Consider the following 18,144-nt stretch of genomic DNA (forward strand, 5'->3'; position numbering starts at 1 on the left):
TCTCCTGTCATGATTCGAGGACAACAGGAGTTCCAGGTGGAGAGAATTTTAGATTCTAAAAGGTCTCGCGGTCGACTCCAATTTTTGGTCCATTGGAAGGGCTTTGGACCAGAAGATAGATCTTGGGTCACTGATGAGGACCTACATGCTCCTAGGCTTAAGAAACTGTTTTTTAGACAGTTTCCGCATAAGCCCGGATTTAGGGGTTCTGTAACCCCTTCTCGAGGGGGGGGGTACTGTCAGGACTCTGGGGTCCGTGGACTCACCTACCGGCAGTGATCGGGTGGTCACACGGACGCCCCGGGTCTCTGCGTCTCTCAGGCGCCGCGAGTCAGGGCAGGGGAGCAGCCGGACGTCAGAAGCGTCCTCTGTGGCTTCCGGACGCCGGGCGTCGGGGGTTGCTAGGCAACCAGCCCGGCGCGCTACGTCCAGCAGTAGCGACAGAGCTCCCCGGCGGGTTGCTAGGCAACCGCAGACGCCGGGCGGCTCTAAGCTGAGTCCTGGCTGTTTCTAAGCAGTCAGGACGCCGGGCAGTTGGCGCCTTTTCTTTAGCACCTATCACTAGGATAGGGGCTTGGCCCTGATGCCTCATTTCATTGGCTCAGCGCACTTTATCAGGTGTCTGAGAATTATCTCAGACGCCGGTGATAGAAGCCTGTTACTGGCTGCTCAGTTGCCTCCGTTGCAGACAGACTTCTCGGAGGACATTTGGCATACGACGCTCCAGCCCAGACCTTCATCCATCTCACCCCCTGGGTGCCGTGAGTTGCCTTGGGCTACCGCCGTGTAGCATTGTTACTCTCTTGTGCCCTATTGGAGGTGGGCCTTGTTCCTCCGTATCATTTGTGGGAATCATTCCCTATGTTAGTTGTGGTGGTCACAACTTCCTTTGGCTGTGGAGTGGTCTCACAGTTATAGTGTGACTAGGGTCACTTATTGGTTGCGACGGTGTCGCAGTTTCATTTGTATGGTTATCAGTTCATTGGTATTTTGTTTGTATACCCCTTTTTGGATACCCTGTGGGTTCAGTCCACACACTTCTTTGTAGTTACCCTCCCAGAGTTCCTTGGGGGCCCCTGCCTCGGGTACACTTTAGTTAGTCATCCCCTTGTTCTCTCCTAGCCTTGGTGGGCGCGTTGTCTCTTCTCAAGACCAGGTGGCATCGGGGTTGGAGCCTGACTAACGGGCTCCTTCGGACGCGGCTATTATTGGCGAAGCCTAGTACCGCACGTGTCCGCCAACGCTAGTCCGAGGCAACGGAGGTAGGGTTGGCAGGGGAGTACCCCAGGATCCTAACAGAGGGACACCTAAAACATCTAGGGGGTGATTGAATTTTGGGGATGCAATTCGATTGTTGCTCTGATCAAGCACCCATTAACCACGAATGAAGTCCAGGTTGGGGCACCCAAATCGTACTTTTCACACAATTCATTGCACCGCCTCATGTCCCTTCTGTGGCAAATGGGCATCTGTAGGTAGAGCAACAATTGAATTGCTCTGTTTGGCATCCCCTTGTGGCAGCCGGGGTAGATACATTGTTTTATGTGTACAAAATGTTCATTGAAAGATTGTTTTATGTAAACAAAGTTGATTAACCCTTCAAATGCCAACTGAATGTTTTTATTCATCATAATAGTGTTCACTCTAGCACCCGCCATCTTTGAAAACCCATGGAGTTCCTCTTCCCTGCCTGGGGTGTCGCTGTCTGCTGTAGTGCTTCTAACAGAGTGTGGTCTGTATGTCAGCACTGATATGCAAACCAAACCTGTGCTAGAAATGCTACAGCAGACAGCGACACCCCAGGCAGGGAAGAGGAAGTGCATGGGTTTTCAAAGATGGCGGGTGCTAGAATGAACACTATCATAATATGCCTGTAATGTTTACCTTATATAGGAAATATAATCCTTATATTTATATTATATAGGATTTTATATAACAAATGTGAGTGACGCTGGCATTTTTAGCAGATGCTTTGCACGTCTCACAGAGATGTTGGCACTCAAAAGGTTAAAGTTCTTAAAACTGGCCAAACACACAGAAATGCATCTGTGGCCATACATTTTATGGACATGGCCTAGATTTACGGATATGATCAAAAATCCTCTGTCCACATTAAAGGTGAGTACTCCCCTGGCCGACTGATTGCCTGAATTGTTGTCCACCCCAGCTGCCACTAGATTATTGTAGAAAGTGTAAAATAGTTTTGCTGAAAGGTGACGATATTGTCTGAAAATCCTAAGAGCCAATAAGAATGGTATCTAGTGTTCATTCTAGCACCCGCCATCTTTGAAAACCCATGCAGTTCCTCTTCCCTGCCTGGGGTGTCGCTGTCTGCTGTGGTGTTTCTAGCACAGGTCTGGTTTGCATATCAGTGCTGATATATAGACCACACTGTGCTAGAAGCTCTACAGCAGACAGCGATGCCCCAGGCAGGGAAGAGGAACTGCATGGGTTTTCAAAGATGGCGGGTGCTAGAATGAACACTAGTATCTGTTGCATGTGCTCTTTCTGCATGTGACGCATTGCATGCAATCCTACTGCTGGAGGGTGGCCGAGTTGGTGGTCGGAGCGTGCAGCAGGTCTGACCTCCGGTTCCGCACGGGAATCGAATCGGCTGTTAAACACATCTGAATTGGCCACTTTTCACCTAATTTCTCGGCCGATCCATCGGAATCTGGTGAAAAGTGGCCAAATCGGACTAGTCTCTAGGGGCCTTTACTGTTGAAGGAGTACAACTGGGTGTTAATGGGGCACAGTTACTCCTGTGGCACTCGGCCGCCAAGAGCGTCGGGCACAGTAGGAGAAATCATTTGATGGTAAGTAACCATCAAATGATTTATCCTCTGTCCGTCCGCATGTGAACGGTTGTGTACGCATACACATCTGTTCGCATCCCTACACACGGATTCATGCTGCCGGTGGGCACGGTCGTTCGACGGAGCGGCGGTAACCTGCTCACTAGGCTCCGAAAACACGCAACATAGCGAGCAGGTCTGAATCGGTGCCCGTAGTTCTCTGCACACATTGTGGCAGGTTTGCATTAGGCCATTACAGAGCAGACATCAGTGTAACACTGTGCATGGTTTGCTTTGCTTTGGCAGAGGGATGGAAGGGAGAGGAGCAGAACCCAGCCAGACGTCCGAATGCAGCAGCGTCCTGGACCTCTCCTGTACATATAACATCTCAGAAGGGGTCGTACAGCGAGAGCCTTCACCTGGAACGTTGGGAGAGGACTTAAGTCTTGATATATCGCTGCCGTCTCCAAGAAATACAGGTAAAGTCAATATATTTATTTTCTTTTGAGTAAAGTATTTGCCTGATGGAGACTGACTGTGCTTAGCTTAATGAGCATCTGTGTAGGTTGAATATAAGAGGACAGGGCAGCCCTTCCCCCTCCGTCCCTCCCAGGTAGCAACAGCAGCACACACTTCTACAGCATGTGCTGGGCTGACAGCAGGCTCAGCATGAGTGTCTCACTAAAAGCATGAGAGGTCATGCTGAGCCTGCTGTCAGCACAGCACATGCTGTAGGTGTTTGCTGCTGCTGAGATTACAGTTTTTAGAGTTTTCTTTCACCCTCCTCTAAACATTTTGGGGGCGTGGCTGAAGTGAGGGAGGTGCCCACACTTAGGCCACGCCCCCAACATTTTACTGGGGCCCGGCATTCCTCTCGGCTGCCCTGTAAGAGGGTGATATATTGGGGATGGTTCTTAGTGGGGCACATGTGTTCAGCTCATTACCCCTAACCAGAAGAATACACTGGAAATGGTTGAGCTTTTTCATGTTATGCATACCCACCTTGGGCCATAACTTTGTAGTTTCATTGTCCTTTTTTAGGGCGTCATTGAAAGTATTGTGCATGTATGTAGCTGAAACATATACATAATAAAGAGGGTGTTATTTCATAGAAAATAAATGCAATGTTTTAATACTTAAGTACAAAATACAGATGTGGCCTCAAACAACTTTGGTGCAGTCATACTAAACAGTCCCTCTTGGCACGGGGGAGACTCTGCTGATTAATTTGATATGTGGCACGTGAGCGACTGAGTCTCTGAATCTATGGACAGGGTGCTGCAGTGTAGCATCCGCAGCTTGTTTCCAATACAAGTTCTATTCTGCGCTGTATACAGACTCAGGGGTAGATGTATGAAACAGTGATGAAGTAGGAGAAGTGAGCCAGAGGAAAATGACCCGTGGCAACCAATCAGCACTGAAGTAACATCTGTCATTTGCATAATATTAAATTATACAGAGCAGCTGATTGGTTGCCACAGGCCACTTCTCCTCTGACTTACTTCTCCCTTATTACCGCAGTCTCACACAATATAAAACTGTCATATTTATCACGTTTGTCAGCAGTTTCTTCGCATCCTAGTCGCATTGCGTTGTGACTAAGACACATTGTTGGCGCTGTGTGGCATATTGAGGCTAGATGTATGAGGACTCACTTGTATGTGCTGTCCAGCCCATGCCGAGCCTCCAAAGGGCTGATTCTGTACTAATCAATCTACATTACTTGTGTGTGTGTATGTGTCTCAAATGTGCAAGGAGTAGAATTATGCTTTGGTTGATATTATGTATTCTATGTTTTTGCATTTGTTCTTATTCCTGTATATGGAAAATTATCTACTCATTGCTCTATAATATATTTAGCACAGTCTGATCTTCTGTAGTTCACCAGAGAGATGCAGACCAAACTGTGCTAGAAGCAGTAGAGTGACACGCAAGGCAGGAAAGCGGAACTGCACAGATCTGAAAGGTGCAGGGTGCCAGATTGACCACTTTGCACAGAAACAAAATAACTCACCCAAATCTAATTCTCTCTCATCTGCCCCCCCCCCCCCCTTCAGTGCACATGGTTTTGTCCAATTGAGAAGGAATTTGCCTTTGCGAGTGAACCAGAATAGCCCCCAAAGAGTGACTTGTGGAGTTATCTAGTGTCATATGGCTAATTCTTTCAGGGAGCTAAGGGAGTAGGTTGAGGACAGAATGATCAGGACAAATCTGGATTTATCCTTCCCTATAAAGGCGTCAGCTTGCAGAGCTTGTTTATAATGGACTACAGGAAGAATGTCTGTCTCCCAAACAAGCACAACATGTGACGGCTGAGGAGACTGCACTACATTATGTTTCTCTTTGTAAAACGCTCATTGAGGAATGGAAATATTTCATTCTTTTTTGCGGCCTATTTATCATCATTGTAAATCATCATCATTATCAGTCCCTCCAGACCATAACAGAATGATAATGCGCCTCGTGCCTGGATCAGGGGGAATCCGAAGCTGAGTGCTGGAAACGTTCTAAGGGCAAAGCTCTGAAATTGCTTGGCACTGACTGACCTATCACTTTGTAGGCTGCAGGCTGCCCTTCTATTATTCCCTTGTTGTTGAGGCTATTAAAATATGATTGCACATTCAGCTAATATGGGGCCCAGTGCTGAAAAGGGCCTGGCGTTACCAGTAAGCCACCCCACCTCCAACCCACTTTTAACCTCAGGGCCCTACCTCAGCTTTTTTCCATCTCTGCAGGTCAACCGTTATTGGGATAAACAATCCCCTAACAAAATAACTGCCACTAATGCTGCTTTCAGACCGCATAACTGGCTTTGACCCTGTATTTGAAAACGTTTCCAAAAATGGGTGTTCCAGGTAAAACCCCTTTCACACCGCATCTCTTTTTTGACACTGGCAGACTGTCTTTGGAAACTTTCCAAATACAGAGTTAAAGCCAGTGCAGTCTTCAGCACACCCCCACGCCCCCCCCCCCCAATGTGTTTAAGAACCCCCCCTTGCAGCCGGTACCTCCTGCGTTGCGGATCCCGGCAGAATGGGCGGATGCGCTTATAAAAAAAAAGTGACTTTTGGAAAATGGCTTCCCCATAGGAAAACCTGTATCAAAAAGCTGTCTTTCGTGTGGGGGGCAGACATTTTCCGAAAGTCACTTTTCTTATAAGCAGCAGGTTCTAAATACTGTTTTAGACCCGATTTTGATGCCAAAATACCGGGTCTGAAATGGGTAGGACCCTCCATTTTAACCGTTTAAAAAAAACACGGCTTTTTTAAAACGCTAAAGTGGTTCTGCACCTTTCAGACCGTACAGATTACCGTTTTAAAACGGTTAAAAAACGTTTTTTAAGTGCGGTCTGAAAGGGGCATAAAGGAATTGGTGTTATACATTGACACACGTCTTGTCACTAGCTACTTATCTAGCGGTGGGCAATAAATGGCCCTCCAGCTGTTGATGAACTACACATTCCAGCATGCCTTGCCTTCGTTTTGCTATTTGGCCATGCTGAAACTGATGCAAGGCATGCTGGGATGTCTAGTTCATCAAAATGCTGGAAGCCCGCTTATTGCCCACCCCCATTATTATTTATGGTCAGGCAGTTTTCCCTAGGTCAGCGATGGCTAACCTTGACACTCCAGCTGTTGTTGAATTACACATCCCAGCATGCCCTGCATCAGTTTTAGCATGGCCAAATAGTAAAACTGATGCAGGACATGCTGGGATGTGTAGTTCAACAACAGCAGGAGTGTCAAGGTGAGCCATCACTGCCCTAGGTAGTGGTACAGTGCATGTTTTCCCAGGGTCTTCCTGGGATATTAAGCAGCTGCTGATTCAAGTTGCAGGAAGGAGTGTTTAACCCCTTCCCGACACATGACGTATATATATACGTCATGTGTCGGTTGCGGGGGAATCAAGCCAGCTCACGGAGTGAGCTGGCTTGAAAGAGAGCAGGTAATGGCTGTATATTACAGCCAGGTACCTGCTCTCACGGCCACGAGCGGCGAGTTCGCCGATCGTGGCCGTTTAACCCTTTAAGCACCGCGGGCAAAGCGCCCGCAGTGCTTAAATAGCTGATCGGAGGGGGGGCGCCCCCCTCCGGCGCCGATCGGGGCCCCCCGCGGCGAGATCGGAGGGTGCCGATCGGTTGCCATGGCAGCCAGGGGTCTAATGTAGACCCCTGTGCTGGCCATGTCAGCATACCTATTACATCCTGCCTGAGGCAGGATGTAATAGGAAGTGCTGAAAATCACTATGTTCAGCCATAGAGCTCTATGGCTGAACCTAGTACAGGCGATCGCACCCCCTAGTGGTCAAGTACACTAGGAGGCCTTGTAGTAAAAGTAAAAAAAAAAAAAAAATAAAGATAAAAAATAAATAAATAAATATTAAAAGTTCAAATCACCCCCCTTTCCCCATTTCACAAATAAAAATAAATAAAAAATAAAAAAAATACACATATTTGGTATCGCCGCGTTCCTAAAAGTCCGATCTATTAAAATATAACATTAGTTATCCCGCACGGTTAAAGGCGTAAACGGAAAATAATTCCCAACTCCAAAACTACGTTTTTTGGTCGCATCGCCTACCCAAAAAAATGTAACTAAAAGAGATCAGAAAGTCGCACATATCCCATAATGGTATTAATTAAAAAGTACACTTCAGCCCGCAAAAAATGAGCCCTCACCCAGGTCCGTAGGTGGAAAAATAAAAAAGTTATAAGCCGTAGAACATGGCGACGCGACGCAAATTAGAAAAACCGTAAAATTTTCTATTTTTTTTTTTAGTGCTAAAACGTAACGAAAACTATATAAGTTTGGTATCACCAGAATCGTAACGACCCATAGAATAAAGATAACCCATCATTTTAAACGAACTATGAACTCCAAAAAAAACGTAACCAGCGCAAAATTGTGGAATGGCGTTTTTTTTTTTTTTACCCCACATTGAATTATTTCCTGATTCCCCAGAATATTATACGGTATAGTAAATGGTACCATTAAAAAGTACAACTTGTCCCGCAAAAAAAAAGCCCTCATGTGTCTATATAGCCGGAAAATTAAAAAAGTTACGCTTATTTGAACGCAAGGAGGAAAAAAAAAAAAAATTAACAAAAAAGGCCTCGTCGGGAAGGGGTTAAATACGGTAGGTCAGCAATTAGGTACGTTCTGTTTCCAAATAGAAGAAAAAAAAAAATCCTAGATCTAATTGAATGCATTTTATATGGTATATATATATAGAGTGGCTGATCCCAGTAGAGTCTGTGTCATTCTCATGACCTTAGGGTTCGCGCTTGCCCTGCAAACGTCTCTAATGAACACTCTGCCGCCGACATTGTTCAGTTGTAAATGTTCTGTAAGATCTGTAACATTGTGCAAACTGTAAAATAGAAATCTGTCATCAGGTATGTTATTCTCTGTACAGCCGTGCGTGGGAGTACTAGGCTAATGAATCTATGCTTATTATGCTTCAGCGGGCAGGTGGATGGGGTTACGCTTTGTGAAATAGTGGATGTAGATGCGCTGGCTTCTGTAAAAACCGCTGGCGAGGATACGAGATAGCAATAACAATTCCGTCCTTCCAATAAGATAAGACATCAAATATGAAGATATTCCGCCAAAATGTAATATCCTCTTGAGTTTGTCGGCAGTACGGGATGCCAGATAAACTCAGAGGTTTTTGTTTAAAGGGGCAATCATTTAGAAGGCAAAAACCATGCGTTGTAAAATATTGCCCTTTTAATTTAACCTCTGAGATCGGTCGGCATCCCAGCACGGCTATGACATTTGGCCTAATATATTTCTTTATTGAGGTAGAGAACTGTATCGACATCTATGCAGAAATCATTCAAGCAAAGATACAGAAGGAATTTATTCCCCTCGTGGAGGTGGTATAAACCTTAGGGGGTATCCTATTAGTAATTACCACCAACAGGGCTATCCTGGCACTTATCGAGGACGTGCATGTTTTCACCTGACTGATGTGAAAGCACGTGGCTGCGTGGCTATTTGTAGACCCGATGGGGCAGAATTCAATTGCCCGTCCGAGCACCAGTGCACCCCCTGACGGTATTCAAATGTTTCTGGCGACTGGCGCTCAAACATCGCAGTTGGTAATTGGCCTATTTTATATATGAATAAAAGTAGTAGGACGCGTGACCATTGCACCGCCAGGGACTGTAATAACATTGTGTTCAAATACATATACTTTAAAACGGAGTTCATCCCCCTTATTGCATACCTCCCAACTGTCCCATTTTTCGCAGGACCATCTCGTTTATTTTGGGATGGTACCGCCCGGGCCGGCAGTGTCCAGCGGTGGTGGCAATTGGGGGTCCCCGCAGCCAGAAGGGAATAGATGGTATGCGCACAGTATCTATTCAGTGACGCAGAGTGCGAAAATGGGGGCGGTGCCTGGTGGTGCCCTCATTTGCATAGGCCGCACCCTCATTTGCATAGACCGCACCCCTCCTTTCGGGAGCTGCGAGCGTCTGTCTTCTACAGCTGTAGAAGTTGGGAGGTATGCTATTGCAGCTGTTGCAGCTTCCACTCTTCGAAGGCTTTCAACAAGATTTTCGACTATTTCTGTGGGAATTTGTGCCCATTCCGTAGAACATTTATGAGGTCAGGCACTGATGTTGGATTTAAAATCCTGGCTCAGTATATTCATTCCAGCTCATTCCAAAGGTGCTCAATATGGTTGAGGTCAGGACTTTGGGGTGATTCTGGTTGATTTGCCAAAGCAAACTCCTTCTATGAAAACCATGTGCACTGCAGGTGGGGCAGATGTAACATGTGCAGAGAGTGTTACATTTGGGTGGGGTGTGCTTAAACTGAAATTTCATTTGCAGTGTAAGAATAATGCAGCCAGTATTTACCCTGCACAGAAACAAAATAACTCACCCAAATGTAACTCTCTCTGCACATGTTACATCTGCCCCACCTGCAGTGCATATGGATTTGTCCATTAAAGAAGGTGTTTTCATTTGCAAAACAACCAGTATCACCCCCCCTCGTGCGGGCCAGTCAAGTTAGCTGAACTCAAACAATAAGGGTTATTCAGACCTGATGGCGGAGCTGCTATTTTTCTGAAATGGACAAAAAAAATCCAGGTTGCACTGCAGATGGGGCAGATGTAATGTGCAGAGCGAATTACGGGGTATACACACGGTGCAATTTTGTGCTCTTTTCTAAGCGTTCTGACGAGATTGCTTAGAAAGTAAGAACAGATCACTTAGTTTGTATTCCCTCGAGCGATGGCAATGCGCAGTCCTGCATGACGCCATCACCCGCTAGTTAAGTCAGTGTATGCAGGCAAAATCTAGTCAAATTGCTTAGCACACATCGCTGCATGTGTATGGCTGATCTAGACATGGGGAAATCACCTACCCTAAATAGCTTCGCAAAAACGCTTAGCACACATCTCAACGTGTGTATGCCCCTTTAGATATGGGTGAGGTGTGTTGAAATTGAAATCTAAAATGCAATGTGAAAATAAAGCAGCCAGTATTTACCCTGCCCAGAAACAAAATAACTCACCCAAATGTAACTCTCTCTGCACATGTTACATCTGCCCCACCTGCAGTGCAGTAGGGTTTGTGCATTTGAGAAAAAAGCAGATTTGCGATCATTGCCACCAATGTCTTTGGATTGTTTTTGTATAGCTATCTCTTATATATTTAGCCAGATCTGTCACTCAACCCCTGTGTAGAACGTTCCTGTGTAGAACATTTTCATGTGTATAACGTTCCACCCCCTTGACATCACCTCCCCTCGCCCAGCCAGGGCTACAGTACACGCCCACCATCCACCATTACTCCACAGCCACCATCCACCATTACTCCTGCACATCCCTACCCTCTGCCAGGACCCCCGCGACCCCCCTCCCGCGATTCGCGGGACCCCCCGCGACCCCCCTCCCGCGATTCACGGGACCCTCGATCCCGCGATTCTCGTGACCCCCCCTCCCGCGATTCGTGGGACCCCCCGCGACCACCCCCTCCCGCTATTCGCGCGACCCTCCCGCGAAACGCGGGACCCCCGCGACCCTCTCGCGAATCGCGGGACCCCAGCAAAATCCGGCCCTGGCTGCCGCACTGCAGGTTTCCCCACTGCCCTCTGCACCAGCGCCACAACTTTTATCAATGTCTTGCCCACATACCACTATTATACAGTCTCCTGCTCTCATGCACGCTCACTCCCTCCCAGTGGGAGGAGACACTCACCCACTGCCGGGAGCTGCATACTGTCCCCCACCCTCCTCCAGTTCTAGGGATGCCCATCGACCATCAATGATTTCAAATAATCGATGGTTTATGGCCGATGTTTAATACTTTTGCCATCAATGTGGGAGGACAAGATGGTTTCCCTACAACGATGGCAAAGGAGAACCGATCAAGTTTCAAATTTTTTTAGGCCACCAAGTTCTGATTGACCCACGGCCTATTCAGTCAGATATAATGGATGACCATCGATAGCTACAACAATGGATGGTTATCCAAGTAATATGTTACTACTATCGATGGCAGGGTGCAAAATCGCCATCAATGCCAACCATCGATGGTGTCTGCACCAATGCCTATCCCTACTCCGCAACAGCCAAAAACCTTTATTACCCCTCATGCCCACACACCTCTATCACTGCCCTTCCCCCTGTTCTCCTGCCCCGTAACTTCCGCCAGTGGGGACCCGCTCACCCTGTGTTGCCCACATTCCCCTATCATGCTTTACCGCCCAGCCTCCTGCTCTCATGCACCCTAACTCCCACCCAGTAGGAGGAGACACTGACTCAGGGCCACTGTCCTGTACTCCTGTGCTGCCACGCTGGACCCTCACCCACTGGCAGAAGCTGCAATACAGGGCATCTTTCATACAATTCTAACCATATTTCTCACAATACAAACGTTCACAAATTAAGGGGTGTAGCCCCTTACACCGGTGTGAAGAGCGCCCGTAGGGCGCAATGAATCACCTAGTTTATAATATACACTAACTGAAGTACCTGGTGTTGCCTGGGGTTACATTTTCAAGCTATTTAGTTATCAAAGGGGTTACTTCTATTCTCCACCCTGTGAATAGCGCAGAGGGAGAGCTCCCAAAGATATTCTAATCATCGCACTGCTAAGTTGGAGAATGGCGGTACTCGCGGGTGTTTAGTCGCGTGTACGGGTCCTTTTCAACTTCAGTGCCCTGCTGCGATGCTGTTTACACTGCATTAGGGCATAAAACAGCATCGCCACCCTAGATTTGCCGGATCTCTGCACACACCCCGGTAGGGGTGCGAACAAAAATCCACTAGTCGGCATATGATGCTCGCCAATTAGAATATCTGTGGGAGCACTCTCCCGGTGTGGTTTACAGTGTCGGAGAATAGAATTTACCCCAATGAGTTGGATGGAACTGTCAAAATGAAAGAATAATTAGCAGCTCTTCCAACACACCCATGAGGTGGCTGCACTGTGTCGTTTTTTTTAAATGGGGTTTCGCCAGTAGCCCTAATCCCCAGGTGCTGTATGTGATGGTATCTCAGGTGTTGAATCTCTGTTCCAGGATAATGTGGTGCAGCAGAGGGTGTGTAAGGGGCAGGGGCTTCATGTGCTCAGTTCTCAGGTGTGGAATGTCTGCACCAGGATGAGCTCAGCCTTGGGGCTTCAATGCTCATCTCTCATGTGTGGAATGTCTGCACCTGGATGAGCTCAGCCTTGGGGCTTCAATGCTCATCTCTCAGGTGTGGAATGTCTGCACCAGGATGAGCTCAGCCTTGGGGCTTCAATGCTCATCTCTCAGGTGTGGAATGAGCTCAGCCTATCCCACGGACAAATCTGATCTAGTATAGGAGCTGGGAATATGTCATTCCCCAGGAGCCCCATTGATTAATGTCTGTCTCAGCCTGTGGGCCTGCTACACCCTCTGTAGTGAGGAAATAAGTGCTGCTGCGTCTTCTGAATATATTGCGCACTGACCCTCTAATGCCGCTGACGAAGCCTCGCCAGCCTGAGCGTGGGGTCTTTTCTTTTAGAATGTCATTTAAACTTTCCTTCACTTGATGGAGTTCTCTAAGTTCAGCTTCTTTCTTTTTTATTTTCTCCTCCACTTCTCTTTTGAGCTGTAATGCGTCCATCATGTCGTCATTTGGAGTCTCTTGTATGTTTTCCTCCAGCTGTCCGCTCCTTCCTCTGTCACTCCTATCATCGCCAGTCACGTCCGTGCTGACAGTATGAGGCAGTAGACTTTCTGTGAGCGTCCACATGGCACTATAGTGATGTGCCTCTTCTATCCAGCCTAAATAACGATCATAGCTCCATGCTTTTGGAGCACCAACCATCTCGATCTCTGTAGAGCCATCCCTGATAGTCACCATCAGTTGGTCCTCTTGTAGATCTCCTGGGTGAATTATTTCACCATCATCACATACTCTCTTTGTAACTGAATACACAAAGTCGATCTTTTGGTCATCCAAACATAAGGTACTGTATACCACAACGTTGTAGAGTATTTCTGCCATAGTTTGAGAAGATAAAAAGACAAAATCTGTCAGAGCTGCTTCTCCGTCCTGTGACTCTGCAACAATAATGCTCTCTGTGCAGTGCACAGCTTTTTTTTACCCTCCAAGTTCCATTCTGACATCACAAGCTATTGTGACATCACTAGCTATTGTGATGTCACAGTGCCTTGCTGACAGTTTGTACCTCTTTCTGTGGTTTATAAAGTTTACATTGTTTTACACTAAAAGGTCATAGAACTAAGATTTAATTTGTTTATATTTGATATTTTCTTTTCTTATTATATGGATCTACATTACCGTAACAGTATATCTCGTCATCTTTCTGAATAAAAATTAGACTTTTACATTGAAACAAGATAGTTAATGCCATCTTGAAAATAAGTTGCTGTAACCAAGAGAACTATTCCCCAGAGATATTGTCCTACAGCATGGGTGCGGCCTAGCTCCCACAAGGCCATGCCTCATTTTTATATTAAAAAAAGGGGGTTGTGGCCTAGCTGGCACAAGGTCATGCCCCATTTGTGTGTTCAATCATGCCTTTTGGAATGACATTTGTTGAAGAATGACCTTGTGGCATTACCTCGTCATCTTTCTGAATAAAAAGGAGACTTTTACATTGAAAAAACATAGTTAAGGCCATCTTGAAAATAAGTTGCTGTAACCAAGAGAACTATTCCCCAGAGATATTGGGCCTTATTCAGTTTCACTCTGAGGCAAATTCCTTCTCAAATGGACAAAACCATGTGCACTGCAAGGGGGGCAGATGTAACGTGCATAGAGAATTAGATTTGGGTGAGTTATTTTGTTTCTGTGCAGGGAAAATACTGACTGCTTTATTTTTACATTGCAATATAGATTTCACTTTGAAGAAAAACCCCACCCAAATCTAATTCTATCTGCACATGTTATATCTGCCCCACCTGCAGTGCACATGGTTTTGTCCATTTGAGAAGGAATTTGCCTCTGGGTATGAACCAGAATAAGGCCCATTGTTCCACAGCATGGGGGCAGCCTAGCTCCCACAAGGCCTTGTTGCACTGTAGGTGGGGCAGATGTAATGTGCAGAGCGAATTACGGGGTATACACACGGTGCAATTTTGTGCTCTTTTCTAAGCGTTCTGACGAGATTGCTTAGAAAGTAAGAACAGATCACTTTGTTTGTATTCCCTCGAGCGATGGCAATGCGCAGTCCTGCATGACGCCATCACCCGCTAGTTAAGTCAGTGAATGCAGGCGAAATCTAGTCAAATTGCTTAGCACACATCGCTGCATGTGTATGGCTGATCTAGACATGGGGAAATCACCTACCCTAAATAGCTTCGCAAAAACGCTTAGCACACATCTCAACGTGTGTATGCCCCTTTAGATATGGGTGAGGTGTGTTGAAATTGAAATCTAAAATGCAGTGTAAAAATAAAGCAGACAGTATTTACCCTGCCCAGAAACAAAATAACTCACCCAAATGTAACTCTCTCTGCACATGTTCCATCTGCCCCACCTGCAGTGCAGTATGGTTTGTGCATTTGAGAAAAAAGCAGATTTGCGATCATTGCCACCAATGTCTTTGGATTGTTTGTGTATAGCTATCTCTTATATATTTAGCCAGATCTGTCACTCAACCCCTGTGTAGAACGTTCCTGTGTAGAACATTTTCATGTATATAACGTTCCACCCCCTTGACATCACCTCCCCTCGCCCAGCCAGGGCTACAGTACACGCCCACCATCCACCATTACTCCACAGCCACCATCCACCATTACTCCTGCACATCCCTACCCTCTGCCAGGACCCCCGCGACCCCCCTCCCGCGATTCGCGGGACCCCCCGCGACCCCCCTCCCGCGATTCGCGGGACCCCCGCGACCCCCCCTCCCGCGATTCGCGGGACCCACGCGACCCCCCCTCCCGCAATTTGCGGGACCCCCGCAACCCCCCCTCCCGCGAATCGCGGGACCCCAGCGAAATCCGGCCCTGGCTGCCGCACTGCAGGTTTCCCCACTGCCCTCTGCACCAGCGCCACAACTTTTATCAATGTCTTGCCCACATACCACTATTATACAGCCTCCTGCTCTCATGCACGCTCACTCCCTCCCAGTGGCAGGAGACGCTCACCCACTGCCGGGAGCTGCATACTGTCCCCCACCCTCCTCCAGTTCTAGGGATGCCCATCGACCATCAATGATTTCATATAATCGATGGTTTATGGCCGATGTTGAATACTTTTGCCATCAATGTGGGAGGACAAGATGGTTTCCCTACAACGATGGCAAAGGAGAACCGATCAAGTTTCAAATTTTTTTAGGCCACCAAGTTCTGATTGACCCACGGCCTATTCAGTCAGATATAATGGATGACCATCGATAGCTACAACAATGGATGGTTATCCAAGTAATATGTTACTACTATCGATGGCAGGGTGCAAAATCGCCATCAATGCCAACCATCGATGGTGTCTGCACCAATGCCTATCCCTACTCCGCAACAGCCAAAAACCTTTATTACCCCTCATGCCCACACACCTCTATCACTGCCCTGCCTCCTGTTCTCCTGCCCCGTAACTTCCGCCAGTGGGGACCCGCTCACCCTGTGTTGCCCACGTTCCCCTATCATGCTTTACCGCCCAGCCTCCTGCTCTCATGCACCCTAACTCCCACCCAGGCGGAGGAGACACTGACTCAGGGCCACCATCCTGTACTTCTGTGCTGCCACGCTGGACCCTTACCCACTGGCAGAAGCTGCACAGTGTCCCCCACTCTCTTTAGTCCCCCGTATGCCCACACACCCCTATCACTACCCAGCTTCCTGCTCTCCTGAACCGTAACTTCCACCACTGGGTAATGGCTGACGCTGTGTTGCCCACATACCCCTATTATGCCTCATATCCCAGCCTCCTGCTCTCATGCACCCTAACTCCCACCCAGTAGGAGGAGACACTGACTCAGGGCCACCGTCCTGTGCTGCCACGCTGGACCCTCACCCACTGGCAGAAGTTGCAATACAGGGCATCTTTCATACAATTCTAACCATATTTCTCACAATACAAACGTTCACAAATTAAGGGGCGTAGCCCCTTACGCTGGTGTGAAGAGCGCCCGTAGGGCGCGATGAATCACCTAGTTTATAATATACACTAACTGAAGTACCTGGTGTTGCCTGGGGTTACATTTTCAAGCTATTTAGTTATCAAAGGGGTTACTTCTATTCTCCACCCTGTGAATAGCGCAGAGGGAGAGCTCCCAAAGATATTCTAATCATCGCACTGCTAAGTTGGAGAATGGCGGTACTCGCGGGTGTTTAGTCGCGTGTACGGGTCCTTTTCAACTTCAGTGCCCTGCTGCGATGCTGTTTACACTGCATTAGGGCATAAAACAGCATCGCCACCCTAGATTTGCCGGATCTCTGCACACACCCCGGTAGGGGTGCGAACAAAAATCCACTAGTCGGCATATGATGCTCGCCAATTAGAATATCTGTGGGAGCACTCTCCCGGTGTGGTTTACAGTGTCGGAGAATAGAATTTACCCCAATGAGTTGGATGGAACTGTCAAAATGAAAGAATAATTAGCAGCTCTTCCAACACACCCATGAGGTGGCTGCACTGTGTCGTTTTTTTTAAATGGGGTTTCGCCAGTAGCCCTAATCCCCAGGTGCTGTATGTGATGGTATCTCAGGTGTTTAATCTCTGTTCCAGGATAATGTAGTGCAGCAGAGGGTGTGTAAGGGGCAGGGGCTTCATGTGCTCAGTTCTCAGGTGTGGAATGTCTGCACCAGGATGAGCTCAGCCTTGGGGCTTCAATGCTCATCTCTCATGTGTGGAATGTCTGCACCTGGATGAGCTCAGCCTTGGGGCTTCAATGCTCATCTCTCAGGTGTGGAATGTCTGCACCAGGATGAGCTCAGCCTTGGGGCTTCAATGCTCATCTCTTAGGTGTGGAATGAGCTCAGCCTATCCCACGGACAAATCTGATCTAGTATAGGAGCTGGGAATATGTCATTCCCCAGGAGCCCCATTGATTAATGTCTGTCTCAGCCTGTGGGCCTGCTACACCCTCTGTAGTGAGGAAAGAAGTGCTGCTGCGTCTTCTGAATATATTGCGCACTGACCCTCTAATGCCGCTGACGAAGCCTCGCCAGCCTGAGCGTGGGGTCTTTTCTTTTAGAATGTCATTTAAACTTTCCTTCACTTGATGGAGTTCTCTAAGTTCAGCTTCTTTCTTTTTTATTTTCTCCTCCACTTCTCTTTTGAGCTGTAATGCGTCCATCATGTCGTCATTTGGAGTCTCTTGTATGTTTTCCTCCAGCTGTCCGCTCCTTTCTCTGTCACTCCTATCATCGCCAGTCACGTCCGTGCTGACAGTATGAGGCAGTAGACTTTCTGTGAGCGTCCACATGGCACTATAGTGATGTGCCTCTTCTATCCAGCCTAAATAACGATCATAGCTCCATGCTTTTGGAGCACCAACCATCTCGATCTCTGTAGAGCCATCCCTGATAGTCACCATCAGTTGGTCCTCTTGTAGATCTCCTGGGTGAATTATTTCACCATCATCACATACTCTCTTTGTAACTGAATACACAAAGTCGATCTTTTGGTCATCCATACATACGGTACTGTATACCACAACGTTGTAGAGTATTTCTGCCATAGTTTGAGAAGATAAAAAGACAAAATCTGTCAGAGCTGCTTCTCCGTCCTGTGACTCTGCAACAATAATGCTCTCTGTGCAGTGCACAGCTTTTTTTACCCTCCAAGTTCCATTCTGACATCACAAGCTATTGTGACATCACTAGCTATTGTGATGTCACAGTGCCTTGCTGACAGTTTGTACCTCTTTCTGTGGTTTATAAAGTTGACA

General features: G+C 47.3%; 1 protein-coding gene across 2 annotated transcripts in view; it reads left to right on the forward strand.

Annotated features, from left to right (window-relative positions):
- SHLD1 (shieldin complex subunit 1) overlaps positions 1-18,144 on the forward strand; it is a 76,850-nt gene that overhangs the window by 10,581 nt on the left and 48,125 nt on the right. For both annotated transcript variants that reach the window (XM_083175619.1, XM_083175618.1), the window contains exon 2: positions 3,102-3,274. In XM_083175619.1, the coding sequence (XP_083031745.1) occupies positions 3,102-3,274 (173 nt within the window). The remainder of the gene's footprint in view (positions 1-3,101; positions 3,275-18,144) is intronic.

This window comes from Crinia signifera, chromosome 3 (genome assembly GCF_055691185.1).
Source record: "Crinia signifera chromosome 3, ASM5569118v1, whole genome shotgun sequence".
NCBI classification, from domain to species: domain Eukaryota; kingdom Metazoa; phylum Chordata; class Amphibia; order Anura; family Myobatrachidae; genus Crinia; species Crinia signifera.